The following is a 21,207-nucleotide window of genomic DNA, read 5'->3' on the forward strand; positions in this document are numbered from 1 at the left end:
ACTGCATAGTTACTTCCACCAGTCAGTGCGCGTAATTATGTTAGCAGCCACTGTAAAGTAAAGAATAGTCACGGTTATTAAAAAAAAAAAAAAAGAGGACATCGGTGTCACTCGCAGGAACCCGTTAAGGGAAGGCAGCGTACAATAGAGAGCTTCTGGGCCTCCGATCTCCCGAAGGTGCAATACGCACAGCGGATTTCGCTTATTAGATCCACAGACGCCAACAGTCACTGTCTCTCCGAGATAGGCCATGTTGCTTCTGCCGGGAGGGATAGACGTCTGCAAAAATACAGTTAGGAAGGACCTAATCACCTCATAATATAGCCAAGCAACCAGATTACAGCAGGTGTTAGCAGCTTATTTACACTGTGCTATTATCTGATAAATTGTTATAGGTTACAGGTCAGTGTTGTGTGCACTGATTGCACAGGAAATTCTATAGTAACAGAAGTCCTTCACTCTATACTTTATAAATCTTACTGTAGATCTAAAACCAGGCAGAGGAGTGATTAAAAAAAAAAATGCCATCTGAAGCATACATTACACTGTCAGATGCTCACAGTGTGGTTTATACTAAAGTCAGTAAATAGGGCAGGGAGATGGATTTTCATAGAAATATGGCAGCAAATGAAGCAAGTTCTGAATACATTTCGGATATGTTCTAACTTTCACAGAATTTTTTTTTTGTTCATTTCCTTGTATACATTTGAGATTGCAAGCCCTAAAGGGAAGTGTTCTATAGATTCAGTGTTCTATGGAGAATACGGTATACCCTGACAGTGATATACCATGGGGATATATTAAGTGCTGTTATTTTAGGCTAAATTCTGATCATTGTGTAATGACCAGTTGTATTGCTCTTTTCCTTGCAGACCAGCCCGTAGCAAAGATTGAGTCTCGGCCCAGCCTGCCCAGGGAAGGGATTAAGCTGCAGCTGCAGTGTGATGCTTTTGGAAACCCTGCGTAAGTATGACAGTACAAGAAAGCTCTGCAGATGACGTAGAGTAACGTTTTCCCCTGCCTTGTGTTAAGCCTGTATTAAGCCTGTATCACTAGCAGTGATGGTGGTAGAGATAGGCAGTTGCACTTGACTTTGATGCATTGGGGAGAGTTTTCCAACCAAATAACCACACACAGGGGCTGATGTTGGACGAAGCTGAGACACACACAGGAAGTAGTGTTTTGAAAATCTAGTGGACATTGCTGGGCGTTGACAGTGGATTGTCTTGGAGCACGTGCGCGGCCCGTCTTATGGTCGTGTTACGGGTGTGTCGGTGAAGTGGTTGTGCACACAGACACTTGACTGCCCACAATTGAGGCCATACTCGGACAAAGAAACTGCATCTGCCGTGGGGCTGGTAAAAGCTTCAATGGTGGCGTGTACGGACGTGGACAGTGGGCGCCTCAGTAGGACTTTGTAGCGGCATTTGCATAAAGTCGGAGACAGGGCAACCGCCAACAGATGCACCTGCGGGCGCATCTGTGTCTCTGAATCAGGCCCACAAAGTTATTATTCAGCATGTACGGATGTTCCTAGATAAGTATGGATCAGGCGCAGGGTTACGTTAATTTTTACTATTTACGTGCTGAACAAGATTTCGTTTTGCAAAGCCCAGTTCATAGGACATGAAGCAGTAGAGAGGGTGTATTTTTAGTAGAGATGTGCGGTTCAGTTCTCCAAAAATCCCAATCCACCCACATTTCGTTAATCCGGACACATTCGAGTCGCGGTTCTAATCTCCTGAGGAGATCCAGATAAATCCGAGTCACGGTTCTGATTTTCCAGTGGTTCCAAATTTCGGGGTTTGGATTTTATCTATTTTTGAAAACTTTTTATATATTTTTTTTTTATTTAATTTGTTTGAAATCCAGATCCAAAACCAAAATACTTGAGGGTGGTTTTGCAAAATCAAAATGCAAAGATGAATCCAGATCCAAAACCAAAACACGGGGATCAGCGCACAAATTTTAGGGACACTCCACAAACCCACTTGGATTTTGCAGGAGCTCAGAGTTGACTTTCTTCTTCTTTAGGCTGTTAACACATTGCATCTCTTCAGATATTGACAGTTCTCCAAATGCCTTTCTCTGTTGTAGAGGTGTCTTCCAAAAGCAAGAGTCCACCAGAAAGTGCACTGGATGACCAAGGCGCGCTGATGCAAAACCTAGGCAGTGCACAGCACGAGCGCCTGGTAAACCATCTTTCCATTTACACAGCACACAGCCGCCTTGCCCAGCTCCACTATAAAAGCTGCAGTGCCAGGAACATGATCATTACCGATACAGTAACAAACAGCCGCGAACAGCGGACCTTACTACTGTTGAATGTAGAAAGAAATTGACTTATTACAGTACGATATACTTCATTATGTGTTACCACAACAGGAGATCGAATCATCCTGTCAAAATAGTTTTCATCCAGATAGAAGCAAATTGAGCAATTTTCTTTTTCTTTTTGATTTTCTTTTTTTAATTAAATAAATATTTTTGAGCAGTACTCACAGGAACATGCTCAGTTTATTACAGACGTGACCTTTACTAACTTCTAACCACAAAAACAAAAATGTAACCACTTGAAAAGGTCACCTTGTGAGGGGTATATTCATTTCTCCCTAAGACCAGCAGATTGTTACCAAAGCTGCAAAAACATGCAGTGTTTTACTTGCCCAGTTTAGACCAATTGGCCTAAATTGCTGGACGTATGGGGTCGAATTGATACGTAGTTGGTTGATGGACTGGTGCTGTACAAGAATACATGCCAACTGACGGTATGCAGTCGGGAAGCCGGTGGACGTAAGCCCGACAGCCGGTTTCCCGACTGCTTTATCCCGGCGAGGGTTAAATGACAGGCATCTAAATCTAGAGGCCTGTCATTTTACCAGCGCCTGGCATCCCGATCGAAGTGATGCCGGGCGCCGCTGCGGACAGCCACGTGGGGGGGAGGGTTAGGTTTAGGGCACCCGGGGGGGATTTAGGGTTAGGCACCCCCTCGGGAGATTAGGGTTAGGCTAGGGGAAGGGAGGATTAGGGTTAGGAGGTTAGGGTTAGGCACTGGGGGGAAGGTTAGGGTTAGGCACCCCTAAGGAGGGTTAGGATTAGGGGGGTTAGGTTAGGTTAGTTGATACTTACCTGGGGACGATCGGGATTTTCAGCCATGTCGGCCAGCTGCTGTCGGGATTTGAACCTCCGATTCCCAACTGAATGGGTAGACTTTCTAAGCAGATCCATCTTACAGATGTGCCCACATACATCTATCCTATGTGTGATACAAGTTACGTTACACATAAAGCATGAATGCTGTGCGACTCGGCGCTGAGCGTCTATTCATGCAAGTTTTTCCCTTCAAATGTGTCTCCTTTTCAATGTGATATGAATGTGATGCCCAATCAGCTTATGCTGATTAAAATGATATGCGGCATGCCTATATTCTGTGTGTGACTGAGGCTGTATCTACATGCGAAATGCTACGTTACAGTGCCAGCGGCTGTGACTCTGTAACGTAGCATTTTGCATGCAGATATAACCGAATATAGAAGATATACACACAGAATATAGGCATGCTGCATATCATTTTAATCAGTAGAAAATGCTTGTGTGCCCTAGTCCCATCGCTTTGAAGGGAAAAAGTTGCATGAAAAAACATTCTGTGCTACTGAGTCATGGCGTGACTAGAAGGGCTGTTTAGGGCGCAAAGAGGCTAGATGTATGTGGACACATCTGTATATGGTCATCCATGCTAGTGATCTAAGCTTCAGCCTGGCCTAGCAACCCGACCTATGAATGATTGGGAACAACGTATGAGCTTCTGAAGTTTGTTCTTTTTAGGGGTTTTCTATGCACCTGGTTAAACTAGTGTTCATTCTAGCACCCTGCACCTGTCACAATTCGTTCAGTTCCTCTTTCATCTGCTGTCTGCTTTGGTGTTTCTAGTCTGGATCTGCTGGTCTGTATCTCAGCAGTTTGTTGCATCAGTTGAGTGTGCTGGAAGCACCAGAGCAGAGAGCGACATCCCAGGCAGGAAAGAGGAACTGCACGGGTTGTGACCACTGCAGGGTGCTAGAATGAACACTAGGTTAAACAACCTGTTGGCTGATGTCTGCCCACACTTGCCTCACAGTTAAGGGACTCATACAACTTATCTAAAATAGAGACACAGAGGCATATACAGATGTGTCCTCACTCAACTTTGCTGTAGTCGCGTCAAAGCACGATGGAATTTGTTGCGCTATATAAGAAACTGTTAATAAATAAAATAAATAAACAGCCCCTTGTGGCCCAAGTGGTTGAATGACCAATGAACTTTTTTGCGTCGGTTTGTGCCGCAAAATGTATTTAAGTCGCAATGCGACACTTGATTATCTGTGTGCGACTTAAGCGTTATTTACTAAACCTTGGAGATAAAGTGGATGGAGATAAAGTACCAACCAATCAGCTCCTAGCTGTCATTTTTGAAACACAGCCCGTAACATGGCAGTTAGGAGCTGATTGGCTGGTACTTTATCTCCATTGACTTCTTCGCCATCCCAAGGCTTAGTAAATAGACCCCCCCTTAGTCTCTCATTCAGCATGCAAAGTGCCCAAAAAGACGCCCGACGCTAGCAGAGCTGCACGGGACCTGACGACTCACTTACGCCAGGCATATCGCGCTGCATGGCCTATTAAGGCTAGATGAGCAAGGACGCATTTCTATTGGCCGGGAAAAGGTTCAGTATTATTTAATTTTTCGAGGTTGTAAATGGACATAGGGTAAGCATGGTGGTAAGGAAGAACGGCCCTACTCACAGTATCACCATCTGTCAATACAACAGACCAGGGGTGGGATGCATGACTTATGCGATGCATCCGGCCACATCGCATGTATGCCGGCGTTAATACATTAGAGAGACCACAAAGGACATGTCTCCCAGTAAGAGCTGTCCTTTGCAAATGGGGGACCTCCCAGGTCTATGACACAGAAGTCCCTCTGGCATCCATGCGCAGAAGGACACACGCGCCTCTCACATCACTCTCTGAATAGAAGCCCATAGGTTTCTATAGGGTAATGCCAGCTGAAGATGGCGTTACCCATCGCAGCCATTCCAGGGCTTGGTGCATATGAGAAATGTGTTTAAACCCCCGAAAATTGCATTTTTTGGGGGGTTTGACCGCATTTCTCACATTGCTGCATCCCAACCCTAGGCCAAGAAGGAGACCGCCTGCCATCCCATCACTCTCCACATAAGGTATCCCAATGACGCACAGACATAGGCCCACTTGGGCCAGTGGTGCTGCTGCCCCCTTGTAGGGTAGAATCAGTCTAACCCGTGCTTTGGTGAGGAGAGCACCTCCAGATCACTGCAGCCGTTCTTTCTAATACACCCAATCATGCCAACAAAATACCAGGGAGGAAGGACGGGATGTCTAGCAGGCAAGAGAACCATAAGCTTCAACAGGGGAAATCCAATACCTCCAGATCATGCCCTAAACTCCACCCACCAGTCAAAGTGAAAGACCCCTAAAAACTGACATATCTTCTCCCTGTCTTGCCCGTGGATGCTGACCCAGCCTATGGGTTTAACACCCACCAGGCATATTAAATGCCTTCTGTGACTCTTCTGGTGAATACAGCGCAGCATAGAGGACTATGGGAGAGAGGCTGGCACAGAACATTGCACCAGAGATGTATGTGAAGCCATATCCAGAATAACAGGATACTCAAAGAGCCCCTTGTCTCCGGAACTAGCGGATTACAGAGCACAGTCATCTGCACAGGGTTTTTCCTTCTCCTTACTGTCTGTTTCTTTTTCCTTTTTTTCTTACGCACATATTATTTTTTTCCTCTTTTATTATTCTGTTTGTCTTTCCTTTTCTTTGATCTTCATCTCCCTTCTCCTAACCTCCCATTATCAGTGAATTTAAAACTGGCGACACTTTCCCTACTGAGCCTCTGTCCTTCTGTTTCATCTGTTCTATGCATCTCTTATTCAGCGTGTGGCTGTTCTGTATTCTTGCAGAAAGTGTTACTAGTCCCATCCCAGCACTTTTCCTGCTGTCACACCTCTCCCGCACTGCACCTTAACACTCCATCTTCAGTCTCCTGCACCTCCCACCCGTTTCCCTTATCATCATCACATACGTACTGTATAGGTATAAAGCCACTTGCAGCTACTGTAGTAGCAATTGTCATGCACGCCTAAACCACCCCGAAATTTATCAGTCACAGTAATGATTTCTCTATCATTTATTATGCAGTAGCCTCAGTGGCTTTGTAGTGATTTAACAACGAGCAGTCCCTAGAGTGGATTGTATATACTTTTATGGATGAATGACTTTTTGGCTGGGTGGTCTACAGTATAGTAAATATCACCACAAGCATTTCACAGAATGCACTAATTTCATGAATACCCTACACAGAGGAGCCTGGCATCATGGCAAAACCTTATAGGACCATCTTCAAAAGCCACCTTAGCCAATCTTTATACAAGCCGTGACATATATGGACAATTATCATACACTTATACCCCTTTTACACCAGAGCAAAAACCTGGGTTTTTGCTGGGTCTACCCAGGTCGCAGCTCAGTGTAAATGGGTCCCTGAAAAATAACCTGGGTCAAGTGACTCTGCAATCCAACCCAGGTAGCTACCAGGGTTGGACCCAGGATGGACCCGGGTAATGGTGCAGTGTAAACGGTGCAACCCGGGTTATCTGACCTGGATCATGCCTAAAATGAGCTGATTGGTGGCTGTGGAGCAGTCACCTCCCACTTTTAATGACCTCACAGGTTTAGCAGGGCAGACCTGAGATCAGTGTGAACAGGACTGACCTGGGAGTAACCCAGATGAAAGGTTCAGTGTAAATGGGTCTGACCTGGGTCTGACCAGGGTTGGAACCATGTCCAAAAACCCAGGTCGGACCTGGGTTTTTGGTGGAAAAGAGGTATTAGAAATTGTATTTATCCACAATGGACATGGTACTGTAGCTAATTCACAAAGCCGACTCTGAGGAGAATGTGACAGTGTACGAGTTTTTTTTTAAAGGCAAGGCTGTTTTCACTGTGAAATCAACAATTTAGGGGCATATTTATGAATTATTAGGTCCCAGACCCGATAATTATAGGGCCTCATTTACTAACGAGTTTTATCACCAAAACAACTGTTACTGTTAGAAAAATGACAGTTGGGAGCTGATTGGCTGGAGCACCATTTATCATACACAGTGACATTTATCACTCGTTTTGGTGATAAAACTCGTTAGTAAATGGGGGCCATAATTTCTTATTGTCGCGATTTGCGGTAATAAGAAATGAATGATCACTGGGATGTATTAAAGACCACCCGCAGGGACAGGGGCTTCAAAAGGAGCCCATTGTTGCGGTGTGGTAGAAGTGAAGTGCTCACTAATGCCATCACTACACTTATCATTCGGAAGCTGGGCACAATATTACGCATGCGTGGGCTTCCGACTGTGCATGCTCAAGTGGAGAGTGCTGGGGAGGAATCAGTATGAAATACCGCCGACCGCATGGCCGGCGGTTCGATTCCCAGCAGCGCCTGGCCGACCAAAGCAGAGTTCCCGGTAACGGAAGCCCGATCGTCGATAGGTAAGTATTGACTAATCTAACCTAACCCCCTAACCCTAACCCTCCTTAGGGGTGCCTAACCCTAACCTCCCCCCCAAGTGCCTAACCCTAATCCCCCCCCCCTCCCGGGGGTGCCTAACCCTAACCCTTTCTCCCCCTAGCCTAACCCTCCCAGGGGGGTGCCTAACCCTAAGTCCCCCCCGGGTGCCCTAAACCTAACCCTCCCCCCCCGGCGGCTGTCCACTCGCGGCGCCCGGCATCACTTCCATCGGGATGCCAGGCGACAGTCTCCCGGCGTCGGGGAAATGTCAGGCGTCTACATCTAGACGCCCGGCATTTCACCCTCGCCGGGATATAACTGTCGGGAAGCCAGCTGCCGGTATTAAGGCAGCCGACATCCGATTGTATACCGCTGGGGAGGGATATTACAGATCCTTCTCCTGGTAACTCTTGCGGAAAGTGCCTCATAGCTTACAATGGCTGATGCCATCTCGCTACCGGTGCTGAGCTCAGGAATCCCTGCATTCCAGGGCTTGGTAAATCCGGAAAAAAAAAGTAGCCCTTATAGAAACTTATTGGGGCTGTTTTTGCCAGCAAAAACTGGGGACCGCAGCAAATGTCTCTGATATCTGCTGCTGTCCCCTGTATACTTTCAATGAAAACTTAATATTTGAAGGTACCCCAACAAATATTAATTGATAAATAGGCCCCTTAAAATCTTGTATCCTATCACATTCCCCCCTCTGTGTGGGTTAATTGCTAACCACAAATGTACCCCAATATAGGCTTTTACACTTGTCTAATGTTCATACATGTGAAAATGACAGGCTCGGTCCGTGTCTCACCCCACCATAAAAACAGACACTCTCATGATAATGAAGAGTTGGGGAGTTTAGAAAGCTGTCACATAAGGCAAAACATTGTAACGCCCAGCTGGATCTCCCTCCCCAATCTCTGGGTAATACTGGAATGGTTGTTATGATGGAGGGGTGAGACTCTGGCTGAACCAGCATCTGGAGCCTAGTCGCAGTAAGGACCTTGCTACTGAACAATTGCTGACACCAGTTTATAAAGGAAACATAACGGGTTAGAAAAGAGATAAGCCCACACTCGATTAATCCCAGACATTGCAGTGTACCGGTTGCATGACAATATGCAGTAAATGTGGAAAGAAAACAAAACACTTGCTGTCAGAGCATATTCTTACTATTGCAAATCAGTATGTATGTATGTAGCAAAACGAAAATATATGATCAAAACATTTAAGCTTGCAACCCAGTGTTAAGGGTCTTCATTTTTGCACGTAATACAGTACACTAACATCTGGGCTTCAAACAGCACTGAAATGCCTTCAACATCAAACACACTCACCTCTCATGTAAGGAGGCTGAACTGTAACAAGGAGCTGGCTTTTAAACCGCACCCAGAGAGCTTTATATAGGCAGTAACACAATAGGAAAGGAATAAAACCATGATCGGTTAATCCTATATGGGTGTATGTGGACCCATCTGTAAGTATACGATGTGATTAAAAAATCTTCATGTGCTGTTAGACCATACTATATGATGGAACGCACCAGATTTATCACCAGGGGACAAGATATGTGACAAATGGTATTTTAAGACTTTTAAGCAATCTTCATGTATTGTGTTTTTTTGTTTTTTTTTAGCAAAACCACCCTCAAGTGTTTTGGTTTTTTTCACTTTTGGTTTTAAATTTCTTTAATATTGATAAACAGCTAAAATCATGTAATTTGGACCTGTTTAGATGTAATCCAAAACCCGATATTCGTTTATTAAATCCGAGTTCTGAACTTGCAGGAGACGCAAGCCAGGTCTTTGGTCTACTCACAATCCCTAAAGTGATCTGAGCTGGGATTCTATTAGACGTGGAACCCCAAAGTTCATGTGTGTTCGGTTTTCAAAAAAACTGAACCGCACATCTCTATTTATTATACTTTACCTATTTAGTACTTTTTCTTTATGAATAACCAAAGCATTCCTATTATCCTCTTTGAGGACCTTTCGGGTAGCAACCAAACAATGTCATAGATCAGTGTTTCCCAACTCCAGTACTCAGGGACCTCTAATAGTGCATGTTTCACAGATCCTAGGTGGTGCAGTTATATTCATTACTGACTGACAAACTATAAAAGATCCACAGGTGGAGCTAATTAGTTAACGTGATGCTGAGGAGGCCTGTAAAACATGCGCTGTTAGGGGTGCCTGTGGACTGGAGTTGGTAAACACTGTCATCGACGGTCAAGCATGCAGGGACACCTGCAGGCCATGAGGTGATATTGCACCCTATAAACAAAAATAGTACCAGATTAATTAAGTACTTTAAATGATTATTTTCTGTTATTTTTAACAATTTATTTGTAAATTACTCTTCAGACCAGACAAATACACCTGGACACGTAAGAATGGTGACCTGCCCTCAACAGCAATCTCTGATCAAAACAGCTTGGTGTTTCAGAACCTCAACAAAAGTGACAGCGGCACCTACATTTGCCAAGTGTCCAACATTATGGGAATTTATACCACGGAATACAAACTGGATGTCAATGGTAAGAATGGGATGTTGTTATGTTGATGGTTACTCGTAGATAAGTATCGACATTTTCTTTAATTGTCAGAAATGTGTGTGTGATGAACTGTTTGTCCTTGGGTTGGATGTGGATTAACACATAGACGGTAAAAAGGTAGACAATGTCTAGATAGACACCAGATGTTAAACAGTCAATAGGTCGACTGGGACAAAAGGTCGACACATGATTTATTTATTTTTAGCTTTTTTTAGCCCTAATCTACACCCTAAGCCTAACATTCCGTCCTGGTGCCTAACCCTAACCTTTGGGGTAAGTGCCTAATCTTAACCCCCCCGGTAAGTGTCTATCCCTAATTGTCTGGGTAAGTGCCTAACCGTTGGGGTAAGTGCCTAACCCTTTGGTAAGTGCCTAACCCTAAAAAACAAACAAATAAATAATGTGTCGACCATTTTTGTGTCAACCATTTTCATGTCAACCTTTTGACATGTCAACCTTCTTACATGTCGACCTTTTGTGCCTGAGGACCTTTGTCCCAGTCGACCTACTGACTGTCTAACATCTGGTGTCTATCTACATTTTACTGTCTATCTATCGTCCGGCAGCCCTGTGGGTTACATAAACAAAGATAATCACCATGTTTATTATCCATTCTAGTGATGTAGAATAATTATTTTAATCTGGGAACCACATACCATCGGTTTGGCGCTGTGGCAGCCATTTTGTCTAATGTCCCAGAGGGTCACAACTTCACCGTCCATTTTAAAAAAATTGTAAATTACTGATTGAAAAATAATTCAGTCAGGACTTTTTCAATTGCATTTGCAGTAAAAAGATTTCATGGGGATATTGACCAGCTCTTAAAGTGCTATAAACAGTGGAGGCAGCCATTTTGTAGGCTACGCCAATATTTATGACAATGCATCCTATAAATTCAATGGGAGCTGCTAGTTGTCCCATTGATGTCCTATTAAATTTATAGGCTGAATATTCTGAATATTTATTCATCTAACAAAACAAGAAACAGCTTGTTCTTGACAGGTTTCACTTCTACAAAAAGGCCCACTGATATAACTTTTATTCCAAGCTTGTTAGAACAATTGTATTCAGACCTGCTCCATTGGCGAACAGTACCCAATCAGCTCCTAGCTATATTTTATAGAATGTACTTGCTAAATGTTAGCTAGGAGCTGATTGGTTACTATTGTCCACTTCCCCACTCTTTTAAAGGTTTGATACATTTCCCCCCAATATCCTGATCGCCACAAGCGTTACGTGAATTAAGCGCCATGCAATACCTTTTATTTACAAAGAGACCAGTGAAGAAACTATATTTTGATTAGCTAAGGAGCCTGCAAGCCGTGTTTTCAGTTATCGATCAAGTTACTATGCCCTGAAATGATGACATTAAATTACATTTTAATCACCCTCAAGAAATTGCTGTAAATCTTACCAATGGCCGCGCCTGGCCACAGACACTGAAAGCTGCCTGCTAGGCCTCTGTAGCTGTCTCCAGTCATTCCGACCATTAGTGTAATGAATAATGGTCCTGTATCTTGTGTTACTGCTTAGGATATCTTTGTGGTTCTCTGTCAGCTGTAAAAAGTGTGATCTTTCCACACAAAAAAAAGCGGCAACCTTTATTACGCCACTAAGGGGGTGCGAAATTGACAATAGGAATACAAAAGGACAGGATAAAGTCTGTGTAGTGACAGATTGCAGACAATCGCTTAATCCCTGGTTGGTTTCTGCTTCAGAGCCTTATCACAGGTACAAGGTCAGACCTTCTCCGTTAGGCAATGCTATATTCCCAGTCTGGCCTTTTATCTCCCGGCCAGCTTCCCCTATCCATGTCTCTCTCCCTCCTCACGTCAGCTTTCTCCCTCCTCTAGCTGATTCCCATCAACTCCCTTCCCGTCTAGGTCTCTTCTCAGGAAAGATGGTGTTTTAGCATCCAATACCCAAATCTGTATATACAGTATTCTGGTGACCAGATCCAACCCTATAAACGGTGCAGGCCTCATCCCGAAATAACGCAGTTACCAATCAGCAACCCAACAATTTAATAAGGAATTCAGATTTATTTTTTTTTGCGAAGTATATTTTCAGTCATTTGTATACTGCACTAAAATGATGCCAGTTCTAATTTCTCCTGATCCGTTTAATTCTAATGTTGCCTGGTGATTATCATTCTTTCTCATTATCTCTTTTTAAACTAATTATACTGCCATCATTAGCCAAACAAAGCCTCAAAAGATAGAGAGTCTGAATGAGCAATCTCCCTGAATATTCATAAGTTTACAAACAGTCTTATCATGAGAGGTTACATAAAGACCAGGAAGAAATATTTCTGCAAACGTTTGAGTTATGATGGAGTCATTAAATGTGTGATTATTAAATAATAATTTAATTGCACATGTTAATTAGTGGTAAACGTGTTCTACTTATTTCATATATTTGAATTGAGAGTAGATGATACAGATGGGTCCACATGAATATTACTTCCTTGCGCGTTAAACAGCCCTTCTAGTCGCACCATGCCGTGGCGTGACTCTGACTCAGGGTTGCCTACCCTCCCGATTTGGGCGGGAGCCTCCCGATAATTGGGTGCAGCTCCCGCCCCCCCGGAAAGGCAGGCAAGCCTCCCGGCGGCCGCCGACCCCCCAACATCCACCACAATTTAGTCCTAGCCCCTGCTGCGAGGGCAGCCAGTGACGCGATTCGCGTCATTTTGGCCCCGCCCCCTGCCTCACAATGCCTGTATTATCGGCATTGTGTAGCGGGGGCGGGGCCAAAATGACGCGATCGTGTGACCCCGCCCTCGTGACGCCTACAAGCGTCAGGCACCCGTTCGAACACGCCCCCTTTTTAGGCCACGCCCCCCGGTGCCCTGCCGATCTGGCTGCTCCCTCCCGGAAGGAGCAGCCAGAAAGTCGGCAACTATGCTCTGACTCTACCTTCAAATGCGTCTTATTCACAAAGCGATGTGAATAGGATGCACAAGCCGCTTCTGCTGATTAAAATGATATGCGGCATGCCTATAGTCTGTGTGAGTGACTGCGGGTGTATCTGCATGCAAAATGCTACGCTACAGTGACAGAGGCTGTGACACTGCAGCGTAGCATTTTGCATGCAGATACACCTGCAGTTGCACACAGAATATATAGGCATGCCGCATATCATTTCAATCGGCAGAAGTGGCTTGTTTGTCATATTTGCATCACTTTGGCAAATAAGATACACTTGAAGGTGAAAAGTCGCACGAAAAAGATGCTATGCGCTACCGAGTCGCCCAGCGTTCATGCGTTATGTTTAACGTGATTTGTAGCGCATGGGGGTAAGATGTATGTGAACACATTTGTATGCGCCATTTGCACTTGCTCATTGTTTACTACGGGCCTGATTCAGACCCGGACGCTATGCTGCGCTCGCTCACATTGAGCAATTTTACGCAATCTGCGCATGCGTATGAGTGGCAATGCACATGCGCGAACCAGTCATTGCGATGGGAAAGTGCTCGCCCGTAGCCCACAGTCGGGCTGCTATTTTGAGTGACAGATAGTGCCGTTTGTGGGTGGTAACAGGGGATGTTGCTTGTAAACGGGGGTGTGGATGTGCGAACGCAGGCGTGCCCTCCGTTGGAACGGCGTTTAACGGGTGTGCATAATTAGCAAAGTAGTGTCATTACACACGTGACTGGGTTGTATTTTAGCCAGAACTGCTCGCAATGTTGTGGTGGGAAAAGGCTACCACAAGTATTGCAAGCAGCTCCGATGGCTCTCGATGTTCCCGATTATTCCTACAACTGCCGGAGTTGACGTGTGTTGCGAGTGGCAAAGGGGCGTCTTTATACAGGTGCGAGCGCATAGTGGGCCGCTCGCTATTACTTAGTGGGCGGCTTTACACCACGCTGCAAGCACATGACTTAAATAGCCGGCCCCTTTTAGCCAGCGAGCGGCCACAAATAGCGTCCCGGTCTGAATCAGGCCCTATGGCCAATAGAGCTGGTGTGATCGCAGAGTGAGCTTCAGTTTCAGTCCTTCAATGGACATCGTAGGACGCAAGCTGCCGAAGTTTTTAGTCTTCGTTGCACTGCGAATGCATCCTGATAATTACCACTTAAAGACGCAAAATTAATTTGAACGTAGATAGATTCAATTTCGGTTGGCGTTTCTGGGTGGTAACAGGAGGGTGGCTAGCCAGATGCAGGCGTGTCGCGGTCAGCGACTATGTTTATAGAAATTGTTGCACTGACACAGATGGCCAGAGAGCCTCCCTAAGGCTGGTAAAATCTTCGATGGTGCATCTTAATACGCACAGACGAATTAGTGCTCAAGCCAGAGGGCATCTCAGTAGAAAGCCCTTCGGCCTTCATTCGTATAAAGACGCAGTTTACTGCTGCCGCAAAATACACAGTTACAGCTGCAACTTCATCCACGTCTGAATCAGGCCCTATAGAACCATAATGTTAAGTGATAAATGTTTATCTGAGGGTCTAGTCCCTGCTATGAATATTACGATATAAGGACCCCTTCGCCATTGAGATCAGGGGAGTATTTATAATGTATGGGTCTAGGGGGCACACAAGGCACACCCTGCACCCACATTTTTTAATACTCACCCCTCCAAAGTCCCACGTCGGTTGTACCGCTGCACAAAACACGTGGAAAATGTCCAGCGCTGCCATCTTCCCGGCGTTTTGCACATGCGCAGTAGGGAAATCGGCGGTAAAATCTGGGCCGCACCATTTTCATGGCGACCTGCTCATGCGCAGTAGACTCTGGGCACAGACTTTACTGCTGTGGTCAATGCGCGGCCCGCCTCCTGGGAGAGTGAAGGGGGCCCGAGATGGGGAATGCACATGGTCTCCCTCCTCTCTCAATATGCCACTGATTGAGAAGTTTGTCACCCCTGTGCTGAGCCTATTTTTGCACTTTTTGAGCCCAACCGTACTGTATTTCAACATCCATTTCAGTAATGTGTTTTTGTTTGTTTTCAGCAGACTCTGAATTCTCAGTTTGTGTTATTTGCCTTGGCATCAATCCACCTTCCTAAAATAGTAATCCTTTATTTAAGCCAGGATGGGAGAGATTTGGGCTATAGCTTCCCCTAACCCTGGATAGATTAACTTTTCTGTGATCACATGTCATCCCCAGACAATAACTTCTAAGGTGCCTTGAACAAGATGTTCCTTATTGTGTAGGTGCCAGGATGAGGGGAGATTGGGCGTCTTTAGTGCTCCCCCCCCCCCCCATTATCTTGCTCTACCATTATTTCTCTGGTGTAGGCAGAGATATTCTTCCACTCCTGGACTTCTAAGGGGCCACAACAAAACAACTGTGCCCCTGAGTTTCTAGGTCCTAGGTTGGGGGGGGATAGATCTCTTTTAGGGAATCGGTATGTATTGCCGGCGAATCAAATACCGACAGCGGCAGGCCAGCAGGCGAAATCCCGTCACCTCGAGGTAAGTACCATAACCCTCCCCTCTCCCCCCCCTAGCCCTAACCCTTCCTTTGGGGTGCCTAACCCTAACCTCCCCTCCTAGTGCCTAACCCTAACCTCCCCCCCATGGGTGCCCAAACCTAACTCCCCCTCCCTGCACCCTAAACCTAACCCTCCTGGGGCGGTGCCTAACCCTAACCCCCCCTTTCCCTAGCCTAACCCTAACCTTCCCTGGGGGGTGCCTAACTCTAAGTCCCCCCGGGGGTCCCTAAACCTAACCCCCCATCCCTGGGCTAAGTGTATACTTACCCGGCAGAGAGGACAATCGGTCCGGCATTCCGACGTCGGGATCAACAGGCGTCGGTATTTTGACGTCAATGTTAAATCTCTTACCATGATTACTCTGTTGGGATTGAGACCAACTACATCCCCTCTTTTAGTCCCCAGGCTCTTAAGATTGTTTTTCTCTAGTGCAGAGCTGTGATCAGACACATTCAATGACATCTTAGATGTGATGACATCAGAGGCACGGCCTCTTCTCTAAAGCCCCCACTGACTGTAAATATTGGTTTGGAATGGATTAGTTTACTCATTAGCAACCTATGGACCTGATTTACAAGTGGCTGCAGTGTCGATGCTGCATGCAGTTGGCCGATGTTTTAAGTCTGCACATGTATCTGAGTTGCACTTCGTATGTGTCCCGATCAGCGATGGCTCCTATCCTCTTAGATGAGGGGGGCTGCCGCCGATGAAAACGAGAGGGTCACTTACCGGCTCATGTCCCGGCGCTTGCACAATCGATCTGTCAGGTGCCAGGACCAGCGCATGCGCACTAGCAGCAGGGAGCTGCGCATGTCACAGGCTTCCAAATGGCTGCGTCACTGCAGCCCCTAGAAGCCGTGTAGGGCTGGCAGAAAGGCAGAGTATCAGCTTCCTCCCGGAAGCCGCTCTCTGCAATTGCAGCCCGGACTGGCAGTCCCAGGGGGGAGGAGACACCTCCCCCTGAGACTGCCTGTTGTATATGTCATTGGCAGGTGGCGCTTCCAATAGGAAGCCACACCAGTCACAGTGTAGCCAGTACAATCATGGACTACACTGACTACACTGAGGTGGTGGATTTTACTGGGGGGGGGGCAAAATCCGCCACTGATCCCGATGGTTACCGCTAAAACAAATTTTGATGCAAGTGCCATGGATTCCAGTGGGCATTCCTGAGGGGTAACGGGGTGGTTAGGCAGACACGGACATGTCTAAAGATGCACCGAGATGGATTAGCTGTAGTTGTGTTTGCATGAGTCTCTGAATCAGCCCCTAATGTGCGAGGGATGAGTATCACAAGTCTTTAGTTTATTTTAGACCAGACTCTTATAATAACCTTGACAATATCACATGTTAATACTGGTTACTCCTGACTTAGACAATAGTTTGGCAATGGCAGTGTCAACAGATGGATTTGGTCCTTCCCAGGACTACTGTACATTGAGGTGGCTGTGGCAGTATGTTGTGCTTGTGCTCCTTGGAACCATAGTATAAAGCTCCACAAACATGTAGAAACATGACCAATTGTGTCATTTTAGACCAAAAATTAAATGCAGTGCTGATCAACATCTGATTAAGAACAATCAGAGGTTGACCGGGACTTCCTGAACATCCAATTGACCAGCGACTGTTAATGTATGTGATTATTCCCCAGCCATACAAAACGGACCCTTGACATTGACTTGTATGACCTGGATGCCGAAGATCAGTTCTGTCACAGTTGGTGCTAGTGATTTACCTGTATCAGGTGATGAACTGGAATCACTGGAGGCCGGCTGGACTGGAACCATGGTTGACATGAATAGCTCTTTTATTATAAGAAGTGGGTAGCAGTGAGAACTGCCTTTGGTGATGAGTGACTGGAACTGGAAACTGGAGACGTTGGAATGAGACCAGAAGGAACTTGGAGGGACCGGACTGGGACCGGCAGGTAGGCTGACTGAGCTGGTCGGGGTACCAGTAGATGAGCTTGCAGGTGGATGGTAGCACGGAAGCTACTTGGTGCAGCTAATGAGCCGTGAGGTGAGTGGACTTGGAGGAACCGGACTGGGACCGGCAGGAAGTCTGACTGAGCTGGTCGGGTTACTAGTAGATGGGCTTGCAGACGGATGGTAGCGTGGAAGCTACTTGTTGTGGCTTGGGAAGCCGTGGGTAGACGCTGGTAGCTGGGTTGCTACGTGAAGCGGCTGGATAGCCGTGGGTAGACGCTGGTAGCTGGGTGGCTACGTGGAGCGGCCGGATAGCCGTGGGTAGATGCTGGTAGCTGGGTGGCTATGTGGAGCGGCCGGATAGCCGTGGGTAGGTGCTGGTAGCTGGGTGGCTACGTGGAGCGGTCGGATAGCCGTGGGTAGACACTGGTAGCTGGGTAGCTACATGGAGCGGCCGGATAGCCATGGATAGACGCTGGTAGCTGGGTGGCTACATGGAGCGGCTGGATAGCCGTGGGTAGACGCTGGTAGCTACGTGGAGTGGCTGGATAGCCGTGGGTAGACGCTGGTAGCTGGGTGGCTACGTGGAGCGGCAGGATAGCCGTGGGTAGACGCTGGTAGCTGGGCAGCTACATGGAGCGGCTGAATAGCCGTGGGTAGACGCTGGTAGCTGGGTGGCTACGTGGAGCGGCTGAATAGCCGTGGGTAGTTGCTGGTAGCTGAGTGGCTACGTGTAGCGGCTGAATAGCCGTGGGTAGATGCTGGTAGCTGGGTGGCTACGTGGAGCGGCCGGATAGCCGTGGGTAGACGCTGGTAGCTGGGTAGCTACGTGGAGCGGCTGGATAGCCGTGGGTAGACGCTGGTAGCGTGGAAGCTACTTGGTGCGGCCTGGGAGCCGTGTGGAGAAGCTGGTAGCGTGGAAACTACTTGATGCGGCCTGGGAGCCGTGTAGAGAAGCTGGTAGCGTGGAAGCTACTTGGAGCAGCCTGGGAGCCGTAGGTGAGAGGCTGGTAGCGTGGGTAGCTGAATGCAGCAGGCTTACGGATAGCACTGGTCTAGGAACCAGCAGGAGTCTGGGACATACTGGCACACAGAGGTACAGCTATAGCACAAGCAGTACACCACGGAACGTAACAAGATGTTCAAGCACTGAGTGCTATTAGAGGAGGATCTATATACCTAGAGTCTGGCAGCGATTGGTGGATACAGACAGGTGGTCTGGCAGTGGCATTCAGAGTGGAGCAAGGCACAGCATGCAGAGGGAGTATTCATCTCAGCAGCCCTTGAGAATCAGGACCACACCTGTGATTCCAAATAAGACTAGCAATGCTCACAGACAGAGCAGGGTCCAGGTGTTTAATCAGTGTGGGGAGGTGAGAGCTCTGCACACACAGAAATGTAACAGCCAGCATGATTCAGCCAGAGCAGATGTCCCAGGAGAATTACAAACACAGATCCATGGAGCAGCTGGCAGAGGTAAGTCACAAGGTAAAAACTAGCCAGGATTGTGACAAGTTCAGTCATGATCTATCCAATTTGGCTTCAGGCATGTATGGAAGAGCAACAGTTTGCACTGCCGGGGGTGGGGGGGAGATGTTGGGTAGGTCTGACTCAGAATCAGGCCCTACATTTGACCTGTTTCGCTCCTCCATAATAAATGTTATCGGTGCACTGACCTATTGATGCAAGTCAGTGACTTTAGATACTGGAATGATTTTTGTACAAATATCGCTACACAATTTCAGAATCATTTCCTGGGTAAACAGAGCTGTTAATTTGAAAATAAAGTTCAACATCAGCGACACAGCCTCTGTAGGGCCGCAACTAGGGGGGGCTGGAGGTGCAAGGGGGGGTACCAAGCCGGAGCATTACTTTGGTGGCATTACTATATGGGCACTACTACAGGGGCATAACTATGGGGACATTACCATATGGGCACTACTACAGGGGCATTACCTCAGGGGGCATTACTATAGGTGCACTGATGGAGGGGGCATTACTATGGGGGAATTACAAGGGGGGGTGCCAAATTACTGTCTTGCACTGGGTGACAAAAATCCTAGTTTCGGCTCTGACCTCTGGAAATATTTTGTGGGTCTAGTTCCACATTCTCTTTAAAGAAATTGCTCATTCATTCTGCACAACATCAAGCGATAGTTATAATATTGAGGGGCCTTTTCATCAACACAAAAATAATGGTTTTAAGGACATTTTCCTTAATTACCCTTTTTTTAGTATTCATTAACACACTTAACACAGGAAATATCACTGACATCTCCTGGAAGAGCCGTAACTAGACTTATTGGTGCCCTGTGCCAGAGAATTAGCCAGATAGTGCACCTAAAAAAGGGCCATGGCCTCATGGGGAAGGGCCAGGGAAGAGATAGGAGAGGCCAGGAGATGCTGGGGATAAAAGAAGAGGAAGCTACAAGTGAGAATGATGATAAACCGGAAAATTGAAAGGCCCAAACAGCGCCCCCTGCCCTGCGGTGCCCTGTGCCAAGGCATCGGTCGCACCACCGTAGTTACGGCCCTGTGTCCTGGTTAAGTCCGTCTGCGTTAATTTCCTCACTCCCCATACATTAGTACATTAGTATGGGGATGTAGAAATTAGGCTATTCGTCAAATTCCGATAAGTATGTATTTTCGGAATTTGATGGTGTTACTATCCGCCACTCTCACATGGCATATAGCGGGTTATACTTAGCTGCTTTCAGCATGAGCAAGTCCTCCTCGGCTTCCCCCGTCACTCCCTGGTCCCTCCTCCGGCTGCTGCTCAGACTGTGTTCTCCTGGCAGAACACAGTAAAGTTCAAAAAACAAAAACAAAACCGTAAAGTTTAAAAAAAAAAAAATCTTCAAGCAGGGGGCCGGGGGCCGTGGCGGCAGCCAAGCGGCCAGGTAGGTGGGAGAGGGGAGCGCGGGGGAGGTTGGGGGTCGCGGACGAACACAGAAATACCGCAGCTATAATCAGTGCTGCACGTGCGCCGCTTTTGTGAATGTAACAGCGCATGCGCAGCACTGATTACAGCTGCGGTAAGTTAGAGAGGGAAAAGTATCTATTTCCTGAAAAGCTGTCATCACAAAAATCACAGCTTTTCGGATTAGATACTGATGGAGAGGAGGAATGATGAATTCCTCCGGTAAATAGGTAGAACTCCATGCGAGTTCTATACCTAATTACCTCCAGAGAATTATTAAGTAATGATGAATAGGCCCCTAAGTCTTTATATAATTAGGTCAGCCCAGAAACTCGCCTGGAAAAGTTATATCAAAATGGCAAAACATTGGAAAAATACAACGATAACAAGACAGTATTACGTTTGCGATACATCATGAATGTTGGGATAATTGTGTATTTGTACCAAAGTAAAGCATTATCATGAATTTCTTTCACAGTGTGGATTATAACAAGTCTGATCACTGTAGCATCTTCAATTAAATTGTCATTTGTTTATCAGTGGTCGTAAAGATAAATCCATTTTTACATTTTATACAGTTAGTGCTGAGGAAATTTATATGTTTTAATACCTTGTACAGATCAAGAGAACAGCTGCAGAATATAATGGCATCGGTTAAGGGACCACTGGAGCTAAAACGTTGGTTCATATAAAAGAGTAGCTAATGAGATTTTCAAATATACTGTATAAAAAAGTAAGGATCTCAACAGGACTGAAGATACCGAGATAC

The 21,207-nt window shown here is 46.4% G+C and overlaps 1 protein-coding gene across 5 annotated transcripts in view; it reads left to right on the top strand.

Annotated features, from left to right (window-relative positions):
* Window positions 1–21,207, top strand: part of CADM3 (cell adhesion molecule 3) — a 501,868-nt gene that overhangs the window by 466,982 nt on the left and 13,679 nt on the right. For all 5 annotated transcript variants that reach the window (XM_088453789.1, XM_088453788.1, XM_088453791.1 and 2 more), the window contains 2 exons: window positions 873–963; window positions 9,958–10,130. In XM_088453789.1, coding sequence (XP_088309915.1) covers window positions 873–963; window positions 9,958–10,130 — 264 coding nt within the window. The remainder of the gene's footprint in view (window positions 1–872; window positions 964–9,957; window positions 10,131–21,207) is intronic.

This window comes from Taudactylus pleione, unplaced genomic scaffold (genome assembly GCF_031769625.1).
Source record: "Taudactylus pleione unplaced genomic scaffold, aTauple2 ptg000587l, whole genome shotgun sequence".
NCBI classification, from domain to species: domain Eukaryota; kingdom Metazoa; phylum Chordata; class Amphibia; order Anura; family Myobatrachidae; genus Taudactylus; species Taudactylus pleione.